Raw genomic sequence first — 26,029 nt, 5'->3', positions numbered from 1 at the left:
ATTGTACTTCGTTCAGTTACGTATTGCTCATCTCTTCTTTGCCTATACGTATTCCTCACTACATTACCCCCTACCATCGACATGGTGAATGGACCAATAGTAAGGTTTCGCTCAGTCACCCTGGATTCATGCATGAGGAAGAGACTTATGGATGATGATGTAAAATTATATTTGGTCTTGATTTCAATTGGCCTCTGCTGCTCTTTATTTCTGGCATCTTCGGCTTATTCCTATTACCATTCACAATATTCCACACACGGCAAATCGTCAAGAATCGAACGACTATTGAGACGTACAGAAAGCCAACTTCAAGATGGGACGTAGCAGGAATGGACGTGTTGATATCATGCGTAATCGACATTTCAATCCATGGGACTTGGGCTACAAGTAAGTGTTGAACATACAAGAAAAGTGCAGTATGATTGATTTCAGGATCACAGGCAAAATTTCAAGCAAGTGATGGGAGACAACCCTATAGCTAGTTTCTACCAATGGGACGACCGTAAGTGATATCCATAGAAGGCTTGTTGGGGTTGGTGATATGTATACTGAGCCCTGTTTCTTCCCATCCTTTATAGACAAGGTCAAGGCAACTACTTCCAGTCAATGAATATGCATACAATACCCTTTCGACAGAATTGATGATCAATTTGAAACTTTTTGATGTATATTTTCATAATACAATAGACTACAAAGAGATTCTTTTGGCCATCAATGTATCTCAAGTGTCGGGCCTGAGAGACTTTGTCAATGCATGAATGTCTTTTAGATCACGTGACCCTTTCTGACATATTATGTTTTATGTAGCCATGCCGTGTTTGATTGTACAATCTTGAAAGGCCCATTCAAAATCATCATAATGAAGTGTAGGGTCTTTATTAGACAAGGTGATCAGCGTGTCCGAGCGAACCTTCTGACCAATTTTCAAGTTCAGGCGGGGTCATCCGCTCTCATGGTTGTCGTATTTCGAAGTACCAATATCTACAGGACTTCTTATGGATGGATATGGATATGGATGTGGATGTGGATGTGGATGTGGATATGGATATGGATTTGGATATGGATATGGATATGGGTTTGGATATGGATTTGGATACGGATTTGGATTTGGATTTGGAATGGTTGTGCTGCGTGGATGAGAATCATGGTGATTACTTGTCGAAGTGTCAGCAGGAATGTTGGGCCATACATTTGTGTGTTTCTGATATTGTTGACGAGGAGACTGAAGACTGCTGACGAGTACGAGTACTGTATGGATGATGACGGAGGACGAAGACGACGATGGTGGCAATGCTTAACAAGATAGCTAGATGGAATGAAAGCATTGTTTATTTATTACACGCTTGGACTTTGCTAGCTTGTGGATTACATGCTATTGCTTCGAAGACGGAATAATAAAGGTATTGAAGTTATCGGTCATGCAAGGAGTATATGGCTTTTGTAATACAATAAGGAGGAGTGGGAAGTGGGATGAGCTTGAGAAGAGAAAAAGTGAAGAAGATCCCTCCATTGAGTTTCAGGATAAAGGTGACTCATTCAATATGTATACCTATCTTTTTACATATACAAATTGGTTTATGCAGCTCGACTTTCTTCTACATGCAAATGTGATGCATACCTTGACACACACCTTCATTATTGGATGCTGTTTACTTACGTACCTTCACAAAAGGCAATCATCATCATCATCCATTTGTGTAGCAACCTGTCAAGGACGTGGTCTGTGTAACCACCACGTGCGGTTTCACTCAGCTCTTCATCTTTCCGTTAATGCAGCCGACACCATCCACTAGGAAAAAGCAACTCCATCACGCTTACAGCATAGGTAAAACATAAACGTGCCTGTATCTCGAACTTTACAATCAAACGTGGGGTTTTTATTAGAGCAATGTGCTCGGCTTGGTCAACAGCACCTTGTGTGAAAGTTTCGCGTTCAATGTCGCAAACAGCCCAGAAATATTTTTGGTCGTCGTCGTCGAAGAGGTCGACCCCAGATCCAGTTTGGCTGGTAGCGACGTTGCGAAATCTGGGATTGGCAAGCTTGATCGTGAAACTTTCACACAAGGTGCTGTTGGCCAAGCCGAGCATTGCTCTATTCAAAACCCCGCGTTTCATTGTAAAGTTTGGGGCTCTAGCCCTTTATGTTTGTAAGCGTGATGCTATAAGAAGAGTGGTCTTTGTTTAATGTAAAGTAGCTAGACCCTGACAGAGCAAAAGATGCAGAGGGTCGTGTTGTGTAACACAAGCTACGTTTGCATGAATGAAAGGGTCATTGTATAATTACTTTATGGATCATCTAGGAACAGGCATGTATTGTAGCTAACGACCACTTGTATCAGTCATCATTGTTGCGAGATCCACTGCATGGGAACGATGCCCCTGCTCCAGACTTATTCAATTTCAGACAAAGTAGGATGATCCGAGCTGATTTGACTGCGGTCAAAGAGAGATTACATCACTCTGCACATAAAGCACGCTCGATGTAGCTCAACCGATGTAATCTTGTGTGGCGTAACTCAACCAAATCAGCTCGGATCAACCTACTTTAATCATGGAAATGAATGTCTAGAGCAGGAGCATCTCACCTAATAGAATGCACAAAAGTTGGGAATGCACAAAAGTGGCTGTCAGCTGCCAATGTATGACATAAAAGTGAGGGTTGCGTACACAACTCTTGTTATACAAAATCCTGACTTTCTAGCTGAGTTAAACCGAAGGTCCTTCTGCATCTTTTGCTCCTGCCAGGGTCCACCTACTTGACAATGAACAAAGACCACTCTTCATATAGCACTACTTACAAACATAAAGGTGCCTGTATCTCCGAACTCTACAATCAAACGTAAGGGTTTTTATTAGAGCAATGGGCTCGGCTTGGCCAACACCTTATTTGTGAAAGTTTCACGATCAAGAAGCTTGCCAATCCCAGATTTCGCAACGTCATCGCTACCAGCCAAACTGGATCTGGGGGTCGACCTCTTCGACGACGACGACCAAAAATATTTCTTGGGCTGTTTGCGACATTGAACGCGAAACTTTCACACAAGGTGCTGTTGACCAAGCCGAGCACATTCCGAATAATAAGCCCACGTTGTGTAAAATTCAAATTTGCAAACACGTTATGTTTACCTATGCTGTAAGCGTGTTCTTTCTAGTGGATGGTGTCGACATGCGTGCTGGAAGGTGGGGAGCTGTGTACGCATTAATTGGTACAGACCACGTCCTTTGACTTGGAGAATTGCTAAAATGGATGATGATTACTGCGTACGTAAACAAACATCAGATAATGAAAGTGTGTCAGGCATGCATCACATTTGCATGTAGAAGAAAGTCGAGCTGCATAAACCAATTTGTATACAGATAGGTATACATATTGAGTGAGTCCTCTTTCCTTTTTCTCTCCGAAAGCAAATCCTACGCTCACCATTACAAAGCCCCTGCAACCGAGACCCTTTTTATTCCGTCTTCAACAATAACATGTAATCCCTGAAATCCGTCATGCTGTCCCATTATCTTGCTACCTTGTGCCATCACCATCGTCGTAGTCGTCCTCCGTCATCATTCCTGCGTACTCGTCGCCAGTCAATCTCATCCGTCATACCAACATCCAAAAATACACAAGTTGATAAGAATGGGATCTTGCAGGCTTCCTTTTGAATCTCGTTGTCGCCATCATTGTCATTGTTGTAGATGGGGTGATCATCGTAATCGTCATTGTTGTGAATGTGGTAATCATGGTAATCGTCGTCTCTACATATAAGAAAGCAGGCAAGTTAGACCATCTGGTACCGGAATGATGACGATTTGGTATACCGTTAGGCGATCCTCTCCAAGGATGAAAGCTAATCAGAAGGAATTCACAAACCAAATCACCACCATACGAGCAACGTCGGGCGATCCCTTGTTCTTGAGAAGGCACTGCACGAATCACGCAAGGCAACTTCGATCCATGGCAAGGAAGGACATCACTTACGTAGAGTCTAGGCTCATAGTTGTTCTCATTCATCCTCTCCAAAGAAAGAATGATCCCGATCCTTCCAATCATTTTCCCACCTCATGAAAAGAAATCCTCAAGGGAAAGAACGAGCCTATCACGAGAAGAGCATGTTGGTCCAACACATTCACAAGCTGTTGCAAATCCCCTTTTACCTCAACACGGTGACCATGCTCTTCCAAAAATCCATCGTCGTTGACCCATCACCTCAACGCAGGCCTATAGAGCCCTGGACGCGTTCCAAGAAGCTTTTCCAGCACAGTTGGCTAGTGCAGAGCGACGCAGCGGCCACTTGATACAGGCTGGGACTTGAACCCAAAGAGATGATGATGATGCCCCAAGTTGCATTTGCCTGACCAAAGAAAGCTATTCGATTCATTATTAACACACACGCACAATAAACACCCTTTTCATTGTTTGTTTCATTGTACTTGCCTTTTCCATATACACAAAGACCCGTTGTTGTTGGTTACTGGAAACCGAAAAACCATGGTGTCGTATAGTTGATGCGAAACAAAACGCCAAACCAGCCAACGTCTTGAAACCAAACTTGCCCTCTATACAAGCTGACGCGTCAATGGAACCAATTCGGCTGCAACATTGGACTCTGAATGTACCTGTTGACACCAAGCGTAGAGCGGGAATAGCAACGTGCAAAAGGAAGCAACAATATCGCCATGGCAACCACCAACCACCAACCACGCTCATTCCTCAGCACTTGGTCACACTCACTCTCCCTGACAATGCATGTTCAGAACTACATTAACACCTCACAGTCAACAAGAGCACTCTTTTCCATTACATTACCTTGATCGCAATGCCGTGAATGGGATAAAAGCAGAGGAGGGAGAAAGAGAAGAGAAGCGTTGTCTCAAGTCGTGGAGCTACCATCCCCAAGTTTAAATCCCCTACTGCTATTACACTGAAGCCACTCAATGACCCCACATACACCATCCACAAGTGATCCCTCCAGTGAGTTTCAGGATTAGTGATCCATCATTGAATTGATTACTATACAAATTGGTTTACATGTGCGGCTCGTCCTTCTCCTACATGCAAATGTGATATGGAACCACTATTGTCATACACGTACCTTAACACACCTTCACTATTGGATGTTGTTTACTTACATACCTACACAAAAGGCAATCATCATCATCATGCATTTGTGCAGCAACTTGTCAAGGACGTGTTTGTGCGACCATTACGTGCCTTTCACTCAGCTCTCCATCTTTCCGTCATGCAGTCGACATCATCCATTAGGAGGAAGCAGCTCCATCACGCTTACGGCATAGTAGAAACGTAAAGACTTCCATATCTCAAAATCTTACAATGAGCAGTGGGATTTTGGATAGAACAAAGTTGCTCGGCGGGGTCGAAAGGTATTTAATATGTATGGAAGTTTCACGACCGAGGTGGGCAATCCCGGATTTGCTAAATGTCGCCACCAGCCAAAGTGGATCGACCTCTTGAAATTTTTTTGGCTGGTAGCTACATTGGGTGAATCTGGGATTGGCAACGATGAACGTGAAATTTGCACACAAGATTCCTTTGACCCCGCCGAGCAACATGGTTCTATTAAAGACCTCGCGTTTGATTATAAAGTTTAGAGATACAGGCATCTTTATGTTTTCACAATGCTGTAAGCGTGTTGCTATATGAAAGGTGGTCTTTGTTCATTGTTAAGTAGCTAAAGCCTAATAGAGCCAAAGATGCAGAAGGGCTTGATGGTGCCACAAAGCCCAGGGGCAGGAGTTGAAGGGTCGACCCTATTGGCGGAGATTGCATAATCGATATTTACCCCTATATCCCTGTAGCAACGTCCGCCTATGATAGCCCGTATGGCATTTTTGTTGAATTGACCATGGTATGGTTAATAGGCCAAAAACGATCATTGCATCCCAAAGTATCTTGTTTGAAATTGCATGAAGCACGAGACGCAAAATTGGTCTTCTTGTCTCGCAAGAAGGTCGCTCTCCAGGATGACTTTTTAACTGCATCAGAGAAGAATAGAACATGCTTGGATAACGGTGGCATGGCAACCATTTGCGAATCACATACTTTGTTGTCAACAGACCTGTTAAGGTAGTATGGAATGCATGGCATAAATTAGCACGTTGTTTTTCAATGTGTTTGAGTGGTTGGTATGTTATGTCTTACATTTATTAATGAAACAACAGCATGCTATCATACAAACTAGATTATACAATCAAAAAGAAATACAAAGTACACGTTCAATTCACAACCATGATCGGACTTGATATCCATTCTTGCCAACTGCTAGCATTCTGAGGATCACCAAGTAGCCGTAATGCTCGCATGTGTAATCTATACGTGCCTGGCTGTATCAATACCGATTCCGTATTACTGTTTGAGGTGTCATGTGGATCAACAATACGACCATTCCACTCAATTGAGCTATGCTTGTCGTCGTCTTGCAAGTTGTTACGATCCAAATAGGTGTATGGACCACCATCGATAGCGCCGATCACAGTATTCCTCTCATCCACAACATTGATATCCGCACGTGCTGTTGCCGTCAATAGGCGATATACTATCTTGGGGACTTCCTCTTGTGCTGTCACATTAAAAATAAAGGTGTCAGAGCTGTTGTATGATGCATCACTGGATGATGTAAGATATGGATATCCAGCGTCGAACAAGGGCAAGTCATGAACGCTACCCAATACTCCAAAATAGGGTACACTTGCATCCACCTTGTTGCTTCCCTTATGAGACATCTCGATGAATCCACCATACATTTGATACCGCCACGGAGTTGATTCATTGCTGGGAAGATGAATGGCTACTTGGACATTGATTGATTCTCCAGGCTGTACTACAACATGAGGTGGTGTAAAGACCAGGCTCACCGATGTATTATCTCGAGCACTAGGCTCCGATGGCGTGTATCCAGTTGATCCATTGAAGGGGAGGATAGCTTGAGACACCCTGTTGCTGAGATCAAGGGTAATTTTGTTGCTGCCTCCATTCGTGATGCGTAGCTGATGTATGTTTTGCAAGTTGTCGGTGTCATTAAAGCTCAAGTATCCAGGGGACACATGTACAGTGCTTTGAAGAGCATCCATTGCTATGAGTTAAAATTGACAAGCGTTATTATGGATCATCTTTTAGCATCATTGTCTTCAACTCACGTTGTATAAACCCTGCACCTTGTCGAAGGGGATGTTCTGGTGTCCCATCGTAAGGTACATGCATTGCATGATTTTGCATCAGCTCCGCCAAAAAAACTGGATCAAGTTTGGTGATCCCCTTTCGCCGATACCATTCAAGCATCAATGCAGCCATACCTGCCACTTGTGGAGATGCCATTGATGTACCTGATAAAATACCCCATCCACCATTGATATGACGTGGTAGTGTGGAGAATACGTCTGATCCAATTCCAGTGATTGTGGGCTTAAGTCCAAGTTCATAGGTTGGGCCTGTACTAGAAAAGGACGACATGCGTAATGGTCCGTCGACGGGAATCTTTTTTGGTTTGCTTGGAAAAGAAAGGACAATGTCGGTCATTGATGTGTTGGTACGATAATGCTTGACTAGCTTTGTGGCGACATTGTTAGCTATCCCAGCTGAAGGAATAGTGCCAGCTGATGTTTTCGTTAACAAAGGCTCTTCATCATTGTTGTCTTTGGAAGCTCCTTCATCAAAGAAAAGAACACCGGCTGCTCCAAGTTGCTTTGCAATCTCTAGCTTGTCATCATATGAGCAGCTGCCTCGACGAAGAAGCAAGATCTTGTCACGTGTAAAAGCTTGCTCCAAGGTGCTGTTTGAACATCCATCCACCACGTCCTTTTCTTCATCAAAAACGATAGCCAACGTTTTCCCATCAGGCATGCTTTCGGTTGATGTTGACAATGCATACGCTGTAATAATAAACATGCTATATAAGCCATAATGGACGTTATCATCATTTTCACTCTACTTACAATAAGATCGATTGGGGAAGATACTCGCATGAAGAACCTTGTCATAACGAAAAGTATTTTCCATGGATCCCACTGTAAGAGCGCGCGTGCCTGAACCAGGGCTAGTTTGCATAAATACCCCTTGCCCCCCTTGATTCCCCGCCACAGTGACAACTTGAAACAAAAACATGAGTAACGTGTGCATGCAATGTACAAGGTCAAAAGAGCAATTACCTATGGCACCCTTTTGAGCCAACCTATCAGCAACGACGGCCATTGGATTCTCAGGCCACGCTGATTCAACACTAAGACTCAGGTTGATAATATCGCATCCTATGGATGACCCCCATGTTAAAAAGAATCCTATCATCCTTACTGAATCCAACCAAGTACCTGCTTCATACGCCATCTCCATTGCCTTGATAACAACATCTTCTGCTGCTCCACCGGTACATCCAAAGATACGGTACGCACCAATGGTCACGTTTGGAGCTATTCCCGAGAAATTCTATATGCGAGATGAGCAATCAGGTGGCATTGAGATGTCATTATCTTGCATACAACATGCTTACCTTGCTCATATCTACACCGCTCACTATCCCAGTGACATGCGTTCCATGTCCTAGTATAATAAAACCATGAGGATGATGCTTTGGCACAAGATACAATAGATGCATCGAAACAACTCACCTCCATCGTTTCCAGGACAAAGGTCATAAGGGTCATTCTCCAACCGATGACTCCCAGCGTGCTCATCGTCATTAGCTGGATCGACAAAATTATGCCCAAACCTTATCTTGTGAGCTGCTCCAAAGCCTCCAAATGCTGGATGATCATAATCCACACCTTTGTATTGATACATAAGCCAAGGCTCATTCAATGATTTCTTTGTTGCTTACCAGAGTCGATGATTCCCACTGTAACCCCAGCACCTGTAAGCTTCATTTCACCATACATCCCCTTCAGCTGCGTCAAGTTGTTATCGTATGGAAGAGATGACGTCTCATTTATATCCTTCCGATCCACCCATTGTGGCCGTGGGACATTGCGTACAGGATACACTCTACGCACGCCTGGATGTGCATATAAATAGGCAAGGATTGGATGGATGTTATCGATTGCTTCAGTGATGGATTCGTTATTGTTGTTGGTCGAATTACGTGATGCGGCTGATAAATGCAGTGATAAACCATTAAAAACAGGTGATGCATACGTCTGCCGTATATGATATGGATGTGTTAGCCGATCTAGCGAGGATAGAATGGAATTGCCTTGTTGCTTGTCCGAGTATTCGACAATGTAAGCATCGGGGATGAGTGTGGCGTTGCCGTTGGTAGGCATTATTATGATGGCAACTAGAGCCACCGTCACCAATAAGGTTACAAATAGAAACATGATCTGGAGGTGGATGCGAAAAAAAGGACACAATGTTGTTGTTGTTGCTGTCCTTTATATATAATTCAACAAGGCAACACCAAGCTGACAAATTGCAAACCTGGGGGATGATGGATGGAAGTGAGATCTGTTTAGACAACGACGTTTCCAAAGCTGGCATAATAAATGAAGCATGCTGTATCCCCAAATGTATATATATATTTAGCAGCTTTTGCAATCGCATAAACAAAAACATAACTCTATCAGTGCCACGGATAACATCAATACAAATGCATGTTGTTTACAAGCTATGTAAGTATCAACGCAAAACATGACACACCATTACTGCCAAGCAATAACATAAAGGTGTTGTTGGCTGATGGAAGAATAGCCAAGTGTAATTTCAAACATGGCAATAGATTGGGGCAAAGTGTTTGAAATCCGGGTGTTGGGGTGTAGCCGTGGTGCGTTTATTATCACGGAAAGGTCCAAGACAACATCAGGTGAATGGAACACTAGTTACCAGGGGAATAGGTGCAATGACAATTTAAATCCAGTGACATCGTCATGGTGCAGGTTATTATCTTGCACTGACCATATGCACTCCCCCTGAAATCGGGATGCATGTTGAAGCACTTGTTGCCACTATACTACGAAGATTCACCCGATCCGATTTCAATAGGTCACATGGTTTTGCAGCTAATGTATCGATACCCCAATGATAAAAATACTTCTATTGATTCAAAACAGGCATACTAATAGAGACTCTAATGTGAGAGAAGACCATAGCTATCGATAATGGAATCGCATTGGGGGCCATGTGGGAGAGAAGGTTGTCAGTCAGTCACATCCAAAATGTTTACACAAAGAAGCCCGTTTCTTGCTTGTGGCTCTTTGTTACAACTTCTCTTACCGCCATGGCGTTCCGATCTGTTGCACGATCCTTGACACCACTGAGACAGGCAATTCATGCTCGTAAGTCGATAATGTATACACCAAGGGAACATAGCAATTGAACACGATCACCATTAGCTCGCCCAGCATTCGCCGTTGCACGTCAACCATCGGCAGCCTTTCACGCCTTGAGACCTTCTGTTACGTGTAAGTTGGAGTTTGCGGCCGTATTCGAATGTGGCATCAATAACTGATATGATCCATTGCATAGTATTGAAAGCGAAAAAGGGCAAAGGCACAGTAGAGTTGCTTGATGAGGATGACCCAGAGCTTCTTGAAGCCGAGATGCAGAAGCAAGCTGAAGAGACTCTTTTGAACAAAGCCAAAGAATCCGCACCTTCCAATGACAATGCTACTTTCAGCACCTTGTATGAAGCATTGCTTGCCGAGACCAAAGATCCCAAAGACATGCATATCATTCCAAAGCATTCACGACTCAACAATTTGATCCATCACGCTACCACCGCTGAACAAGTTGAACAATTGCCCGTACTCGTCGAACAATGGCGCAACAAGCTTCTTCCTGTCACTCCTTACACCTCTTCCACTCTTATCGATGTATGCTGCCGAACAAATCGAGGTGATGTGGCGTATACCCTCTTGGGCGAACGTCAACGATATGGATTGTTGCCTGCAAAGACCGATTTCGAAAAGACGATCGCTTCGCTTGCTGCCAACGACCTTGATAAGGCATTTGTCACCCTTGCTATGGTTCCTTTGTACGCACACACAAGGACAGGCGCCATGTACAACTCGTTGTTGGAAGGATGCTTAGCAACCGCTGATGAAGAGAGCTTGGAAAAGGCTGTGTTGACTGCTGAGGAATTGGTTGCTTCACAAGAGATCGAGAATAAGGTGGATGCCAAGTCTGCATTAGACAAACTCGCAAACGCTCTATTGGAGAATGGACAAGAGGACAAGGCAAAGCCAGTACAGGAGTTTTTGAGCACTTTGTAGATACATTATTTCATTATAGAAAAGCATGTTTTCATTTGATCAATGCGATAAAAAAAAGTACAATAGTAATTGTGTTACAAGTATTGTTTACGAGGGGCAAGGGCGAGTTCAATTACAAGGTCGAGACTCTTTTTGTAAAACGTAGCAGTGTTGGTGGTATCATCCACTTTGACAGGTCGTGGTAATGCAATTTTGACTAGGCTACTGCCAACACCTCCTAATAGCAGCTGAGTGGGTTCAATATCCAAAGACCATGATGATGATGACTATATCACCATGATTTAGTAATGTCATTTGATATTGTGAAGAATGGCTTACCAATGCTGGCATTTGAGGGATAACTACTTTGAGCATGCTTCGTGCTTCATCCACTGATATGATCGGTTTGCTCTTTTCCTCCTTCTTAGGCTTCTTTTGATTCCTGACAGCAGACACAAGCGCAGGCTTTGGTAAACGTAATACACGTGCTGGAATTTCTCCCTTGGATGGCGTTTTAGGCATCGTGAATTCTATCAACATGAGCAACGTCAATCACTTCCATCATCGATATTGCGGCTATCTCTTACCTCTGCTAAGCTCTACCGATATCCGCTCCTCAATCAACTCAATGCATAGTTCCAATATGTATAAGCGAAACTCAAGGTGACGTTCGGATCTCATATAAGGTTGTGTGTTGATACATGCATCAAAGATTAATGCAGGTTTGCCAGCTAAAAGTGATGTTAACATAATAAGCGTACTTGTATCATACATTCTCCCATCCAAAGCCATATTACCATTATCATGTTCATTACGCTCTTGACCCAGGCTGACAGGGACACGGTATGTTGCAGTGGGATCAGCATTGAATGCCTTTTCTATCTCGCTTTCGGGCATGACAGGTGGTGCAGGGATGGCGTCCGCATAGCAGATGTTGATGTATACCACAGTGCCAGAGGCATACTTTTTGTTGCTGCACTTGACAACTTTCGTTTTGCATACATAGCCCGGTTGTGGTTGTACGTTCACGTCTCGAAAGTCACCTCGTTTCGCTTCTTGGAGAAACTTGGCGGCAAGTCGTTCCATAGCTTTAGGATCTTGGGCGAATTCAGCAGCTACATGGTCAAGCAAGGCATCCTGCTCTTCCTTGGTCAAGGAGTCGAAATCGCGGTTGGCATCGGTGTTGTTGTTAAGGATAAATGGACTCGATTTGGCGTCGTCTGGCAAAGGTTCCAAAGTTGGCATTGTGTTATTGGGTAAGAGATAAAGATAATCAAGCGCGACCTGAGACGATTACATGCACGAACCACTTGTCATATCCCAGACATCAAGCCTTGTTGCATCATCCCCATATGAGAGGTGTCCCATCAACCAGTATTAGTACTATTCCTTATCCAACACTACTCATACAACATCAGATGATATGAAATGCAATAAACACTGCTTTATAAAAGCCTCTTCACCTTTATCTTTCAAGCTATGGATATCGACACAAGCTGTACAAGCGAACGTCTATAAGCAATACCCTACCTCTCCCCTCCCAATCACAACGAAACCCGATGCAAGTATGCTGTAGTCATCACCGTAACCATTGATCATTCCCTTTGCCTTGCCATAAATCTCGAGCGTCCTGATTCAATCCACCAGCTGTCGATGACCATCTTCTTGCCAAATTCTTCAAACTGAATCCTCTGCTCCTTTGATCATGTCATTGAAATACAACCCACCACGCTAGCTCTGTTGTAGACATACATGTTGCCAAGGACACCGATTACAAGTCGAAGACCTGGATCTCGTTGATTATACATACCTGTTTAGCTCCCTTCCCTTGTTACCACATTATCAAGCCTTTCCTTTTCTTTGTATCCCTTTGTTGAACGTGAGCGTCAGTTGTAAATGTAGCTGTTGTCAACATGGCGAGCTTCAGTCATTAAAGTTGAGCATGCGTGCAATGTTGAACATACGACCGAATGACGTGTCCCATGCTGCAAGTTATGGGTTGTTTTTTCTCGTCTTTAAGTTCCACAAGCTTGATAACTGCGTACGTACGTTGTAGTGGCGATGAATGGTGGTGGTATAAAAGAAGAGGTCGTTGAAAAGGATAGCATAAGCGTAAAACAGCCAGGTATGAAATAAAAGCCCGTCGCGGAGAACGATTTATCCCATTGAATTCTCTCATATCGTGAATTGCTTGTGATACATCTTCCCAATCGTATTCCAATCTACACCATTCAATTCACAAGGGATTCCGCAATCGAATGACATCCATATCATACACGTTTAGACGACCTTTTTGTCTTCCATGTATGGAAATTTTTTCGGCCACCATGTATTTTCAACATCGGCGCGCAGGAAGCTCTTATGGCGCAATTGGCTAGCGCGTCTGACTGTTAATCAGGAGGTTGGTGGTTCGAGCCCACCTAGGAGCGTCTTCTTTTGTTTTCTTTTGAGATTCTGGTCACGTGATCAAAAGCTTGCTATTATCCTCGATACCATCTTTAAGTATACGAGAGAAGGTCGAACAATAAAGATCAACTTTGACATACCAAAATCAAAGCTGCATTATTGATCACTCGTCACGTCGTCAGGCACCATTACATGATTGATAGCTGCTTCTTCCACTTGATGCTGTGGATCGGGTGCTGATGGCTATGTGTGGTACCATGACGACGGAATTGCATTCAACAAGCAACACCAAGTGGCGCCCATGAGTAACCATTGTACAAATTGGAACTTGAATTTACAGCACAAAAAAAGGGACATCCTTGATTTTTGTGATCCGACGACATAAGTGGTATACCGACGCACGTTTGGTTGCGGCCTTTACTGCGCCCGATTGTCAAGAAAGGTAACAGTGAAGGAAAAAGGCTTGATGGTATTACATTAAGCTCTCCGGTGTGTTCATTCTCATAATGCTTTGTCGTCTCATGTATGGGTAATGGCTCGTCTTGTACTCAATTGTTGGGTTACCATGCTCATCAGCATTGAAAAAAGTGCCCGTATCCATGCACAAAATGTTAAACGATCTATTGCGAGCGGGAAACATGCACCTGATTTTGGATCTAAGAGAAGTGATAAAGGTACCTGGATGGATAAAAGTCGGAGAAGGTAGGTCGAAATGATGGATCGTAAACAATGGATCATGGGGTGGGGCCCATGGTTACTCTGACCATGAATGACAAAAATGCGTTTCAGCGTTTACCCCTCTTTTAACGCTACTTGAGTGACAAAGATACGCGATGTTATTTGAATAATGAATACAAGGAGGAGATGATGGATGATATACTAATTCAAACCGTAGGCTGAATGCCGTCGTCAAGCTAATCTTTGCCAAAAGGCTATAATATCGAAATGGATTATGGGGGAGTGTAAAGTATACTATAGGAAACAGATGCCGGTATCCCGAGTGTTTGTGTATGCGCGCATAGGGATATTATTTGTGCAATGTAAACATTTCCTCACGGGAAGACCGGTAAGGTAGCGATGTTAGGGTTATTGTTGTTGTTATGGGAGTGGTTGAGGTGGTGCTGGGAAGAATATGCAATAAACAATCAATACAAGTGAGATGTATCTCCCTGTGCGGTATATGAGTGAGAAACAAAAAAGGAGGAGAAGAGAGCGAGCGTGTGTGTATATGTTACAAAAGAAAGTTCAAGGCTGTCGTTGGGGGAAACGTTATTGCGATACGCGCGTGTTGGGTTGTACCTTGGTGGAGGTGAGACGACGAAGCGTTTCTTCAAGCTCAATGACGCGTTGCTGATAGCTTTGTAAATCCGTTTGCAATAGCTTGATTTGCTCTACGCTCTTGCGCAAGATGGTTCCTTTATTAAGACGACCTACGCCTCCTTCTTCAGCAGTCATGGCTTCCGGTAGCATTTGTCCAAGCTCATGGATACGATCATTGATATTATCCCGTCGACGACGTTCCACTGAAAATGCAAAAAAGAAAGAGTCATTCATCTCAGATATACAAATACATGCAGGAAGAAAAAAGCTTATGCATACATACCGGCATTATGGGATTCACGTCGTCGTCGTCTTTTTTCCATAATAGCTTGTAGACTGCACAAACATGATTCAATTGCATGAGTATGCATAATAGCATGGGACAATGTACTTACTTTGCTTGGGCTGCAAAATCATCTTCATATGGCTCATTGATTTCACTAGCTCCTGCATCCATACAAGATGATGTATCAGGCTGCTGCTTATGCTGCTCGTAGACATGTGGTTGTTGATGTTGCCGGTTTATTCCTGTGACCACATTATCGGGCGGTGCTGGTGCTGCCATAGCCATTGCTGCTGCATCATTGGGTGTGACCGAGTGCCCAACCAAAGGCGGGGGGTGCATGTGGTTGTATCCAAGATGGGCAGGAGCACTTGCACCAAATGATGTTGATGCTGTAGCTCCATTAACAACACCGCCTTGATGGATTTGCTTGTAGTAGTAACTTTGAGAATTCATTGTTGCTGATGATGATGGTGGTGGATAATACATCATTGAATGGCTGTAATGTGCTGGTGGATGTTGTAGCTTGTGTTCTTCCAGCTGCAAATCCTTGCCAGGGCTATTATGGTTGGTGCCTGATGATGATGGTGGTGGTGCCATTGTTGTACTTGAAGGATCCACTACACCTGATGGTTGATGATGGTGTCGAATGAAATGATGATGGTGCTGTAATGCAACTGGTGGTTGTTGTGATGGCCGATGGGGATCGGATGATGTGAGGCCATTACCAGAAGAAGAGGTGTTTGTGGTAAGGTCTGGATAATCCAAATCAGAAAGATTGGGCGAGCTCTCTTGATGTTGCTGGGCAAAAAATAGGTGTTGATGTTCCATGACTTGTGTAGGGTCGATGCCAACCTGATCTTTAAAACGCATTTGATATTGGTATTCTTGCTGTTGCTGCAAATGGTATGTGGTGGGGTTGGTAAGCCGAGCCGATGGCTTCGGGGTTGTATTAGCTGTTGAAAGTGGATCACAGGTATTGCTGCTCATGATGGTGGTTGTAAGTTGAAATACAAAAGGTGAAGAGTAATAAAAGTAGAACAAGAAGCGAGTGCATGAAGGAAAAAGAATATGGGCTTTATAAACAAGGAGTGCGTGCGGGCCAGCTGTTGTGGTAATAGCTAAGCGAAAGTGTCTGTCATACAAAGAATTGGGACCACCATCAATCATGGGAAGGCCGTAAACTGCAGGATACGAAGATATGCGTGTGCTTGGTATGACAGACTGCAAAACTGAGTTTAGCTTATGATGAAAGGACACAATCCACCTTCTTTTGGTCTTACCCTTTGGCTCAGATTTGTTTGAGCAACAAAGACTTTTTGCGAAAGAGAACAATCACTTGCCTCCTTGGCCTGTTAACGATAGCAAGCCCCTGATACGGTTTATTGTTCTTTGTTCTTTGTATGTCCTTAGCCTACACAAAATGGCACAATGCACACATGTCATACGTTTATTGAAAGCGCAAAATCAAGATGAAATGATCGACAACCCAAGTTCTTCAAATGCAAGATATGAATGTAGAGGCGCGCTGTTATTGTTTTGGTTGGGGGGTCACACGCTAGCACATTGCGGGAAAATGCATTGCACTGCATTTCTCGTTTCATATCTACTTACAGCTGCACGTCCTCGATGCATGTCGCTGCTCCATACTTCAATGATCCTGATGATTGAGAAATTATGTACTTGAATACAGCAAGCTGAATAGAGTTTGCTTGTGGATGTTTAAGCCCATCGAAAAAATGAGCACCTGCTGATTGATAATGAAGAAGTCAAAGATGTAGTTGTCACCGGGGATCTACGGAACACTTTTCTCTGTTTCCTCTTTTCCAAGAACGTCAAAGCCAATGTAACGATAGAGTCTTCAATGTTTCAACCGTGAGTAGGCAGTGGTCTGTCATGCGTTAGTCTTTTTATGCACCTACTTTTCCTCTTTGGGTCTAAAGCAAGAGAGAGAGGAGAGGCAGATCCACCTTTATATTCTTTTGTGACGAAATAAAGGATACATCACTTATGTAGATGATGGATTGGTTAATATGTAAGGGTATTGTTTATTGAAGATGATGATAACGGGCGGATGTTGGAGGCCGCTTGTTCCGCTTGGTGTAGTGCAGACGATGCCGAATCCCGAAAACCACATGGACATTGAGGATCCAGCAGCACGGAATCGGAATTTGGTTGGGCATTGGTAATGTTGCCAAGATCAGCAGGGAGAAAAAGGAGCCACGTTTTGGTGTGTCATTGTTTGGGGAAAGAAAGAGAGGGGTGGGTGGGTGGGGGGCTTGTTATTTGTAAGATGATGATTGAAGATATGCATTTGCTACAAGCAAGGTAGGTGGGTGGGTGTTGTAATTACTTGACATGGCGTTGGAGGAGGATGATCCATTATAACCTAAAAGGCAATCTTTTGTGGAGCAACATCTCTTTTATTCAGATGAAGGTTGTGTATAGGGAGTCTGCCCATCACTTGTGTACACAAAATTTCCCACCCATCGTCTCGTGAATCATCGCACAACAACACAGGGCTGGATAACGTCACAGTAATCACAAGTAGAAATGTCTCTAATCGCATTGTTTATTGTTCATGATGAATCAATCATCACGGCACAGGTGATGCTTACTGATTTAGGAACAAGGTGTGATCACGCCAGGTGTTCTTTGAAATCATCATTTTGGATCGACCTGGTATCGGTAGAATAGCCTAAAACGCGATGAGAGGATTGATTGCTTTATGCATTTTAAGAACCAGCCAACATGTATGTGACACCTTGTAATTATCAGCAATGGAAAGGATGCGTGTTTGGTGCAACAAAGCCATAAGCAATAAGAAGAAATTAAAGGGAGAAAGAGGAGCGCGCGTTTAATTGTGAGAGAGCCATCTACACACCAACATCCCTTTTTTCATTTCTATTCATCAACGACTTGTCCTCCTCCTCCTCCTCTTTTTCCTCCGTGTAAATATATTCAAACAGCTTATTTCCTTGTTTTATTCCTCCTTCTCTCTCTTTGACTTTCCTCTCTCGGTTTGATTCCAGTGTTGGCTGCATGCGTCCCTGGCAAAAATCCCAGCCATTCTCCTCCTCCTCTTCGCCACCATTCGATGGAGAAAGTGGCGACGACCAATTTCCTTCCGAAGCGTCTCTCACTCAAGTCTCCATGCTGGACAATGTCTCAATGGCTTCCAACATGATGGGTAGTGCTATTGACGATTCGCCTCCATTCAGACCTTCCTCCTCACCAGCACCTATCGATACTCATATTGCTGCTGATATGTATGACAACAACAATGGCTACGACAACGACGATGATAATCAGAAAACACCCATGCCAGACACCATCCATCATTTGCCTAATGACGACGATGACGACGACGACGACGACGGCAATCATCCTATCGAGCAGCAGCAACAGCAACAGCAGCAGCAGCAGCATCTACAAGTACCTCGTCCTTCTGCATCTGCTGGGACTACCAACATGTTTGCTGATCATTCCAGCTTGTTTGAACAAGAGAGTCGATTGGATGCTTTTGAACAATTATCAATGGCTGATGGCATGGATAATGCGCGATCATCATCAGCTATCAAAGACAACAAACACGTTCGTCATATCAATGGAAACGACAACAAACGAGATCCTCAAAAGGAAAGATCCACCACATTGGCGTTAAAGGAGCAAGAGAAGGTACGGTTATTAATCCGTGTTGTGTGATTCATTGTCTCATCATACACGTGGTTTAGACGATCGACATTTTGAAAAAGGACAACTTTGGATTGAAGCTCAAGATTTACTATTTGGAGAAGCGTTTGGATGATTTATCGCCTGATCAAGTGGATAATGCTTTGAAAGAGGTAAGTGGATAGATGATTTATGATTGATCGACTAGTTGATTAACCCACCTACGCGTTAATGTAGAATGTGGATCTCAAGGTCAATATCCAGACATTGACGCGAGAGCTGAGAAAGTACAAGCATATGATTTTGGAGTTGCATTCAGCAATGGATCTTTTACAACGATCAAGTCAACAAGCATGCTCCTTGCCGCACGGCATGTCATCCGAAGAAAAAGCCGAGTATGATACAGCAATCACCAACGCAACGCGATATCGAGAGGAAAACGAGCGTCTACATAAGATGGTGGCTGATTTATCTTCAGAGAATTCACGTTTACGTGCATCCATGCGTTCTTCACGTACCTCAAGCCCTGCTCTTGGTGTATCTCCAGCAGCCTATAACAGCCCACGAAGCAGTATCAAAATCAGCAGAAGTAACAGCAACGGCAGCAGAAATGATTATGAAGATGAAGATGAGGATCATTGGATCAATCACCGAAGACTACCCACGACGAGTTCATCCAACAAGGATATGGTGCATGAGGTGGAAATGTATCGACGTGAATGGTTGCAAGCTAAGCAAACGATCGATCGCCAAAACCAGACTATCCAGTTGCTACGTGAAGAAAATGAAATGAAGGCATCATCATCACCCAGCAATTACAAGGCACCAAGTGATAGTCTAGTCAAATCCATCCTTGCTGATCGGGATGCTTATGTCGCAAGAGCTGATCAATATATGAAGACCAATCACGAATTGAATGAGGTAATGGAGGAATAGGAGGGGAGATGTGAGCATGTTTGCTAATGCATCATATGTACTTTAGAATCTTGGTCGTATGCAGGAACGTCATTCAGAGGTCATGGCCCAATTGCTATCCAAAAACAAGGAGCTCGATAGGATGCATGAGAATATGGATGAGTTGATGCGATCATTACATGACACCAAAAAGATGCTACGTAACAAGTCCAACGAGAATCAAAAGTTGCGTCAAGAATTGGACACGCTTCAGGATCGACGAGCAAATGCAGCGTCTCCCAATGTATCCGAGTTACTTACTACAGTCAATGATCTCAGGATCGAGAATGGTGATTTGAGTCGAGTCGTTGGCACCTTGAAACGAGAGCTTAAGGATACTGAGCATGAGCATCAGCATGAGATGGAAAAGTTGGAAGCGGAAATTGAGAAGCGTGAACAACAGTTTGTGGCACTCGAAGCCCAAGTGGTCAAGGTACATTTTTATTCATGAATGTGCTTTTATTCAAAGGATGTTAACATGTAATGATAGGTGATGACACGTGCCGAGAAATTGGAAGCACGAGAGAAGGAGAAGGACATGTTGATTGAGGAATTGGAGCGCAAATTGGAGGCTATGGAGCGTAACCAGTACGATGATGAGATTGAGCGACTAGAGCAGGAGCTGCAGATCAAGGATGATCAAATTGGCGAATACGAACGACGTCTTGAAGAGATTGAATCACAAGAGAACGATTTGTCAGCATTGGAGCAGAGATACGTGCAAGTGGAGGAGCGCATGAGGCACAAGGATACGCAAATCAAAGACCTGGAATATGAGATCGAATCAGCAATGGAAAAGACACAAGAAGCCAAAGCACGTTATGAGGAAGATTTGCAATTATTGGAACAACAATTCAAAGAAGTGGAGCAAGCTATGCGTGAACGTGATGTGCGGATCGCATCTTTGGAGGGTCACCTTGAAGCTCAGGCTGATGCTGTACAACGTGAAAAGAGCCTACATCGAGAAGAACTCAAGGAAGCGCATGATAAGATGCGTGAATTGGCCGATCTTTTACGAGAAAAGGACATATTGCTTGCAAATGTTGAGGAGCAATTGAATGAGCGAATGGCGAACGCATGTGATATTGAAGAAGCCTATGAGCGGGATTTGGCTGACATCAAGGAGGTACACATAATGGATGGTGAAATTGCCAATGAAAGATATTGACATGACTTTTTTGCTAGCAACTTGGTGCACGGATGATTGAAATTGAAGAAGAGTGGAAAGGACGCGTTGCTGAAACCGAGAGACGACTCAAAGAAGCGGAGGAGCAGCTCAAAAAGGATAGACAGCTCGCCAATGAAAAGTTGCATGACGCAAAACGAGCATTGCATAAGAGATCAGAGGTATCCAGTTCAAGGAGTGGTTCTATTGATGTAAGTATTCATATGCAATGTGTGTGATCGGGTCACTAATTTGCTTCCGTGAATAGGCACGAAATGGAGGATCATCAAAAGCCAACCAAACACTTGCCAGGTTGAACAAGGAGTTGCAACGAGAGCTGGAAGAACGTGATCGAGTATTGCAGCGTGAAGCTGAGCGTTTACACCAACTGGATCTCATTTACAATCGAGCATTACAAGAAAAGGGAGCACTTGAGGATTTGTTGGCACGACGTAATAGTATCATTACCCATTTGATGGAGAAGCTTGAGGTAAGAAAGAAGGAGAAGAGGTCAAAGATGGTAATGGCAAGACGTATATTAACGTAGAGTGTTACACAGAATACCCAAGAACGCAAAGCCGTTATGGAGAACGTTTTGCTACGTCAAGCGACTGAGGAGATCGACAGCGGTTATCATAGGCGAACCGATTCAGCCATGAGCTCACGATGATGGCGATGATGGATACATGATACACACAACCTTATATTCAATCCCACGACTTTGTATATAATTCTACATACCCATAGAGTGATAGTCTTAAGATACCCCTATCTCGACCGATGTATGTGCATACTCCTGATCTCCCCTGTTCCTTTGGATGAGATAAAGGTTTACACGATCCAATCCAGTGGAGCGGTGTCAACTTTGATCCCACGACGATTGCAGCGATAAGATCCAAACGTTCATTGGTTTGATAACAAATCCCAGCTCCGCACCAAATGCTGTCTTTTTTTCGCTGATGAGATTACATCTACTGATTAAGGAGGCGTGTTCGTATGAAGTGTGCAAGTACGTGTGGGTGTGTGTTTGTGTATGTGCATGTGCAAGCTTGTTTTCTGGGACAAGTTGGATGTGTGCAGAACCTTGTTGCATTAACGAGATCACTTCCGATAATGATAGTGAGCAAGAACCAATGACCAAAAGGAGTGTGGTATTCTTGTTGTACAGTGAGTCCAAAAATGGAAGGCTATATCCGACGACAGGGGCGCTGGTGGCGAATGCGAGACGAGTTTCGACACACACACACTAGTGACGCGTGGTAGAAAAATGCAGTTGGTGGATGGGCATAAAAAGGAACCAAGTCTTTCGACCTCTTTTGTGTTCTTTTTTCTTTTTCTTTTGATATACATTCACATACCACTCCCATCTCTTTTTTATTGTACATATCAACAATCATGGCACCCATCACTCCCGAGATCACTTCCAGCATGCACTGGCTTTCCCAAATGGACGTTAACGTTGAACCTACCATCACTCGCAAGTCCACCATTATCGGCACTATCGGTAAGGCAAAACCATCATACATACTTCTTTGATGAACAAGAACGAAAACAAAACTGCAACACTACCAGGGGTTGTCGCGTTTTGTTTTCCTCTTGCTTTGTTGTTTTCCCTCTTGCATTGACGTTATGGCTCATTCTCTCTTTAATTTACAGGTCCCAAGACCAACAGCGTCGAGATGATCACCCAACTTCGTAATGCTGGTTTGAACGTTGTTCGTATGAACTTCTCGCACGGCTCATACGAGGTAAGAACGGTTTGGTTTTGGTAATCGCGGTAATCTACGGGAATCTTTGGGGTGGATTACTGCGGAGATTACTATGGTGCACCTACCAATGGTCGATTGGGAAGAATTTTGTTCATGTACTCAAAACGCCTTTGCTATGTAGTATCATCAATCGGTCATTGATAACACCCGCAAGAGTGCCGAATGTAAGTGCTATTAGATATTTCTTTATGAAAGCAATATTGACATGCCGCATTTAGTATATCCTGGCAGACCCGTTGCCATTGCTTTGGACAATAAGGGTCCTGAGATCCGTACTGGTAACATGCGTGACAATGTTGAGGTATGTAGAGAAGAAAAAAGCATGCATCAAATGGGATTTCATTCAACTCACATGGGATGGGTGGATGTATTAGTGCCCTATCTCTGCTGGTCACGAGATGATCTTCAGCGTCAACGAAGAATACAAGGACATTTGCGATGACAAGGTCATGTATGTTGACTACAAGAACTTGCCCAAGGTGATCGAAGTTGGCAAGCTTATCTATGTCGATGATGGTGTTCTTTCCTTTGAAGTTTTGGAGGTCAATGGTGAGGATATTCGTGTCAAGGCACGCAACAGCGGCAAGCTTTGTGCACACAAGGGTGTCAACCTTCCTGGTACCGATGTCGATTTGCCTGCCCTCTCTGAAAAGGACAAGGCTGATTTGCGATTTGGTGTCAAGAACAATGTCGATTTTATCTTTGCATCATTTATTCGCCGTGGCCAAGATGTCAAGGACATTCGTGAAGTTTTGGGTGAGGATGGCAAGAACATCAAGATCATCTCCAAGATCGAAAACCACCAAGGTGTCCAAAACTTTGATGAAATCCTTAAGGAGACTGATGGTGTGATGGTTGCTCGTGGTGTATGTATATCTATATACATGTATTCTCTCTTTCCAAAGTATGATGCTGATATTGGATTTTTAGGATATGGGTATTGAGATTCCTCTCGAACGTGTCTTCATTGCCCAAAAGATGATGATCACCAAGTGCAATCTTGCTGGCAAGCCCGTTATCTGGTAAGTTGGCAGGAATTCGCGGGACAGCTGGAAAAAATGCTAATGGGGAAATATCTTTTTGTTTGACAGCGCTACTCAGATGCTGGAATCTATGACTGTAAGTGTCACACATTTCTTATCTCTTTATCTCTATGATATCAGGTATACTAAGATAAGATTTTTATTTTATAGTACAATCCTCGTCCTACTCGTGCTGAAGTCTCTGATGTTTCTAATGCTGTTTTGGATGGTGCCGACTGTGTGATGCTTTCTGGTGAGACTGCCAAGGGTAGTTATCCTGTTGAAGCTGTTCGCACTATGCACGAGATTTGCTCCCTTGCCGAGTCCGTGCTTTGTTACCCTGCCGTATTCAATGAGCTTCGCTCGCTTACTTCATTGCCTACTGAGACCACTGAAACCGTTGCTTCTGCTGCTGTGAGTGCTGCTAACGAGCAAAATGCTGGTGCCATCATTGTGCTTTCCACCTCTGGCAACAGTGCTCGTCTTATCAGCAAGTACCGCCCCAAGGCACCCATTGTTGTCGTTACTCGTAACCCACAAACCGCACGTCAAGTTCACTTGTATCGTGGATGCTTCCCTCTTTTGTATCCCAAGGCTGCCAGCAGTGGTCAATCCACTTCACGCATGTCCGCAAGTGCTGCTCACTTGAGCCCTGCTGATGTTGCACCATGGCAAGAAGATGTAGATCAGAGATTACTTTGGGGAATGGAGCAAGCGAAAAAGTATGGTCTTTTGAAGGGTGGTCAACCTATCGTTGCTGTCCAGGGCTGGAAGGGTGGTCTTGGCAACACCAACACTCTTCGTGTCCTCTTTGCTCCCTAAAGAAATCACATCTCATATAGCATCTCCCTCTCGTTTCCCCCACAATCGTTATATATCTTTTTCTTTGCATTCTATCTCTTTACGCACATACAAGAAACATGATCGTTTAATCATCAACTTTGTTTATTGTCATGCTTTTTCACAGGTGGCACCTGATACATACATATATCTCTTTCTCTCCTTTTCTTTCTACACACATTGACTATTTACATAATGCCGTTCGTGATATATACTGTGCTTTTGATAACGGCGTTTACAAGCTACGCATTGCAACTAGCTGCTCTCATTTTGCCCCAATGGTAAAGGTCGACGACATGGGAAGGACGATGGGAAGGGAAGATGAGCTGACATGTCAACGACGTAGGCTGGTGACACCATTGGATGCGGCATCTTCTGGATCCTATGCAGAAACTCAATACGGGCTTTTCATGGTGTGTCAAAGGTATAACAGGGATAAAGATAATCATCAGCGACCATGCGTTGTGCGTGTGTGGTGATCGACACGGTACATGTCGTTAAACTTTTTCATGGGTGGCACATGCGGATGCAGTGCAACAGGCGAGTGTCGAGCATTTCCTCGTGAGGAAAACGGTGATTGCACGCAAGGTAATGATTTCTAAGGTATCGCACAGACAACAATGACAAATTGACACATTTCAAATGGTAGAATATTTTTGCCCTCTTTGGTGAGTTGTTGTTGTTGGTTGCCATGGAGATTCATTTGCTGCGATATGCAAAGGCTTACTAGGAGTGGTGGTGGTGGATACATTCACAACATAGGCATGTTGCCGGGACTACCATGATATTGGCCAGTGTCATAGGTGCATTGACTTTGGTTGCGTTGCTGGGAACCATGTGTAGCCAACGACGGAAACGAGATCGAGGATGGAAAATGGTAACAAGGTAAGCTGACGTTGTACATTAAAGCAGTGCACACAATGAATCCTCATTCTTCTTTTTGACGCGTGCATGAAAGCATGTTAGTGCTGCATAGTGAGTCACCCACGTTGTCTACCCTAAAAAAGCAAACGACCTAATCTTTTGTCCTTAGCTGTGCCCAGTGCAACCACCATGGTGATCCTGCTTGATCTACTTTATAACAGTACCACCACAACCATCTCGATCTTCATGGCTACACCAACCAACATGCGACATGGTATCTCGATGATCTTTGCATTCGTGTCATTGTGTATCAATCTCTTGATGGCGCTGGCGATTCTTTCCTTTCGTAATACTCAACAACAGCAACTACAGCAGTACGATCATCATCAAAATCATTGAGTACACAGGCTGGGGCAACGTTACACAAGGAACAGTCTCGGTTGTGCCTACGGTCCCAGACAGGAGCGGGCCCACTTTTCTTCTATATGATCTCTCTTTTACAATACAATACAATACTGTTTTTCATGCACCTTGACAACGGCATTGGGAT

At 43.7% G+C, this 26,029-nt stretch overlaps 7 protein-coding genes and 1 non-coding gene across 8 annotated transcripts; 5 read left to right on the top strand and 3 right to left on the bottom strand.

Moving 5' to 3' along the window:
* Positions 1-6,225: 6,225 nt before the first annotated feature.
* O0I10_003102 (uncharacterized protein) lies at positions 6,226-9,261 on the bottom strand (the record flags this gene model as incomplete). Its single annotated transcript, XM_058483174.1, has 8 exons — positions 6,226-7,082; positions 7,147-7,878; positions 7,942-8,094; positions 8,155-8,253; positions 8,314-8,428; positions 8,493-8,542; positions 8,611-8,766; positions 8,820-9,261. 8 exons carry the CDS (start codon positions 9,259-9,261, stop codon positions 6,226-6,228), a joined length of 2,604 nt encoding a protein of 867 aa, XP_058346263.1.
* Positions 9,262-10,211: 950 nt separating this feature from the next.
* O0I10_003101 (uncharacterized protein) lies at positions 10,212-11,205 on the top strand (the record flags this gene model as incomplete). The annotated part of the gene is made up of 3 exons (XM_058483173.1): positions 10,212-10,269; positions 10,327-10,395; positions 10,460-11,205. 3 exons carry the CDS (start codon positions 10,212-10,214, stop codon positions 11,203-11,205), a joined length of 873 nt encoding a protein of 290 aa, XP_058346262.1.
* A 74-nt stretch (positions 11,206-11,279) lies between these two features.
* Positions 11,280-12,429, bottom strand: O0I10_003100 (uncharacterized protein; the record flags this gene model as incomplete). Its single annotated transcript, XM_058483172.1, has 4 exons — positions 11,280-11,471; positions 11,524-11,714; positions 11,772-11,915; positions 11,982-12,429. 4 exons carry the CDS (start codon positions 12,427-12,429, stop codon positions 11,280-11,282), a joined length of 975 nt encoding a protein of 324 aa, XP_058346261.1.
* A 1,110-nt stretch (positions 12,430-13,539) lies between these two features.
* On the top strand, positions 13,540-13,613 carry O0I10_003099. Its single transcript has one exon. It is a non-coding gene; the product is annotated as a tRNA-Asn (tRNA).
* A 1,246-nt stretch (positions 13,614-14,859) lies between these two features.
* O0I10_003098 (uncharacterized protein) lies at positions 14,860-16,183 on the bottom strand (the record flags this gene model as incomplete). Its single annotated transcript, XM_058483171.1, has 3 exons — positions 14,860-15,113; positions 15,194-15,246; positions 15,306-16,183. 3 exons carry the CDS (start codon positions 16,181-16,183, stop codon positions 14,860-14,862), a joined length of 1,185 nt encoding a protein of 394 aa, XP_058346260.1.
* A 2,052-nt stretch (positions 16,184-18,235) lies between these two features.
* Positions 18,236-21,654, top strand: O0I10_003097 (uncharacterized protein; the record flags this gene model as incomplete). The annotated part of the gene is made up of 8 exons (XM_058483170.1): positions 18,236-18,871; positions 18,928-19,038; positions 19,103-19,786; positions 19,848-20,252; positions 20,310-20,945; positions 21,005-21,196; positions 21,253-21,474; positions 21,544-21,654. 8 exons carry the CDS (start codon positions 18,236-18,238, stop codon positions 21,652-21,654), a joined length of 2,997 nt encoding a protein of 998 aa, XP_058346259.1.
* A 725-nt stretch (positions 21,655-22,379) lies between these two features.
* O0I10_003096 (pyruvate kinase) lies at positions 22,380-24,597 on the top strand (the record flags this gene model as incomplete). Its single annotated transcript, XM_058483169.1, has 8 exons — positions 22,380-22,488; positions 22,641-22,732; positions 22,875-22,917; positions 22,972-23,054; positions 23,128-23,619; positions 23,684-23,775; positions 23,845-23,872; positions 23,947-24,597. The coding sequence occupies 8 exons, from the start codon at positions 22,380-22,382 to the stop codon at positions 24,595-24,597; spliced, it is 1,590 nt and encodes a 529-aa protein (XP_058346258.1).
* Positions 24,598-24,810: 213 nt separating this feature from the next.
* O0I10_003095 (uncharacterized protein) lies at positions 24,811-25,878 on the top strand (the record flags this gene model as incomplete). Its single annotated transcript, XM_058483168.1, has 7 exons — positions 24,811-24,896; positions 24,962-25,039; positions 25,148-25,203; positions 25,265-25,283; positions 25,378-25,500; positions 25,574-25,590; positions 25,649-25,878. The coding sequence occupies 7 exons, from the start codon at positions 24,811-24,813 to the stop codon at positions 25,876-25,878; spliced, it is 609 nt and encodes a 202-aa protein (XP_058346257.1).
* Between the last annotated feature and the right edge of the window lie 151 nt (positions 25,879-26,029).

Source organism: Lichtheimia ornata (genome assembly GCF_029851405.1).
Source record: "Lichtheimia ornata isolate CBS 291.66 chromosome Unknown scaffold00009, whole genome shotgun sequence".
Taxonomy (NCBI): domain Eukaryota; kingdom Fungi; phylum Mucoromycota; class Mucoromycetes; order Mucorales; family Lichtheimiaceae; genus Lichtheimia; species Lichtheimia ornata.
The sequence above is the reverse complement of the archived record's forward strand: the minus strand, read 5'-3'. Positions and strand labels throughout refer to the sequence as shown.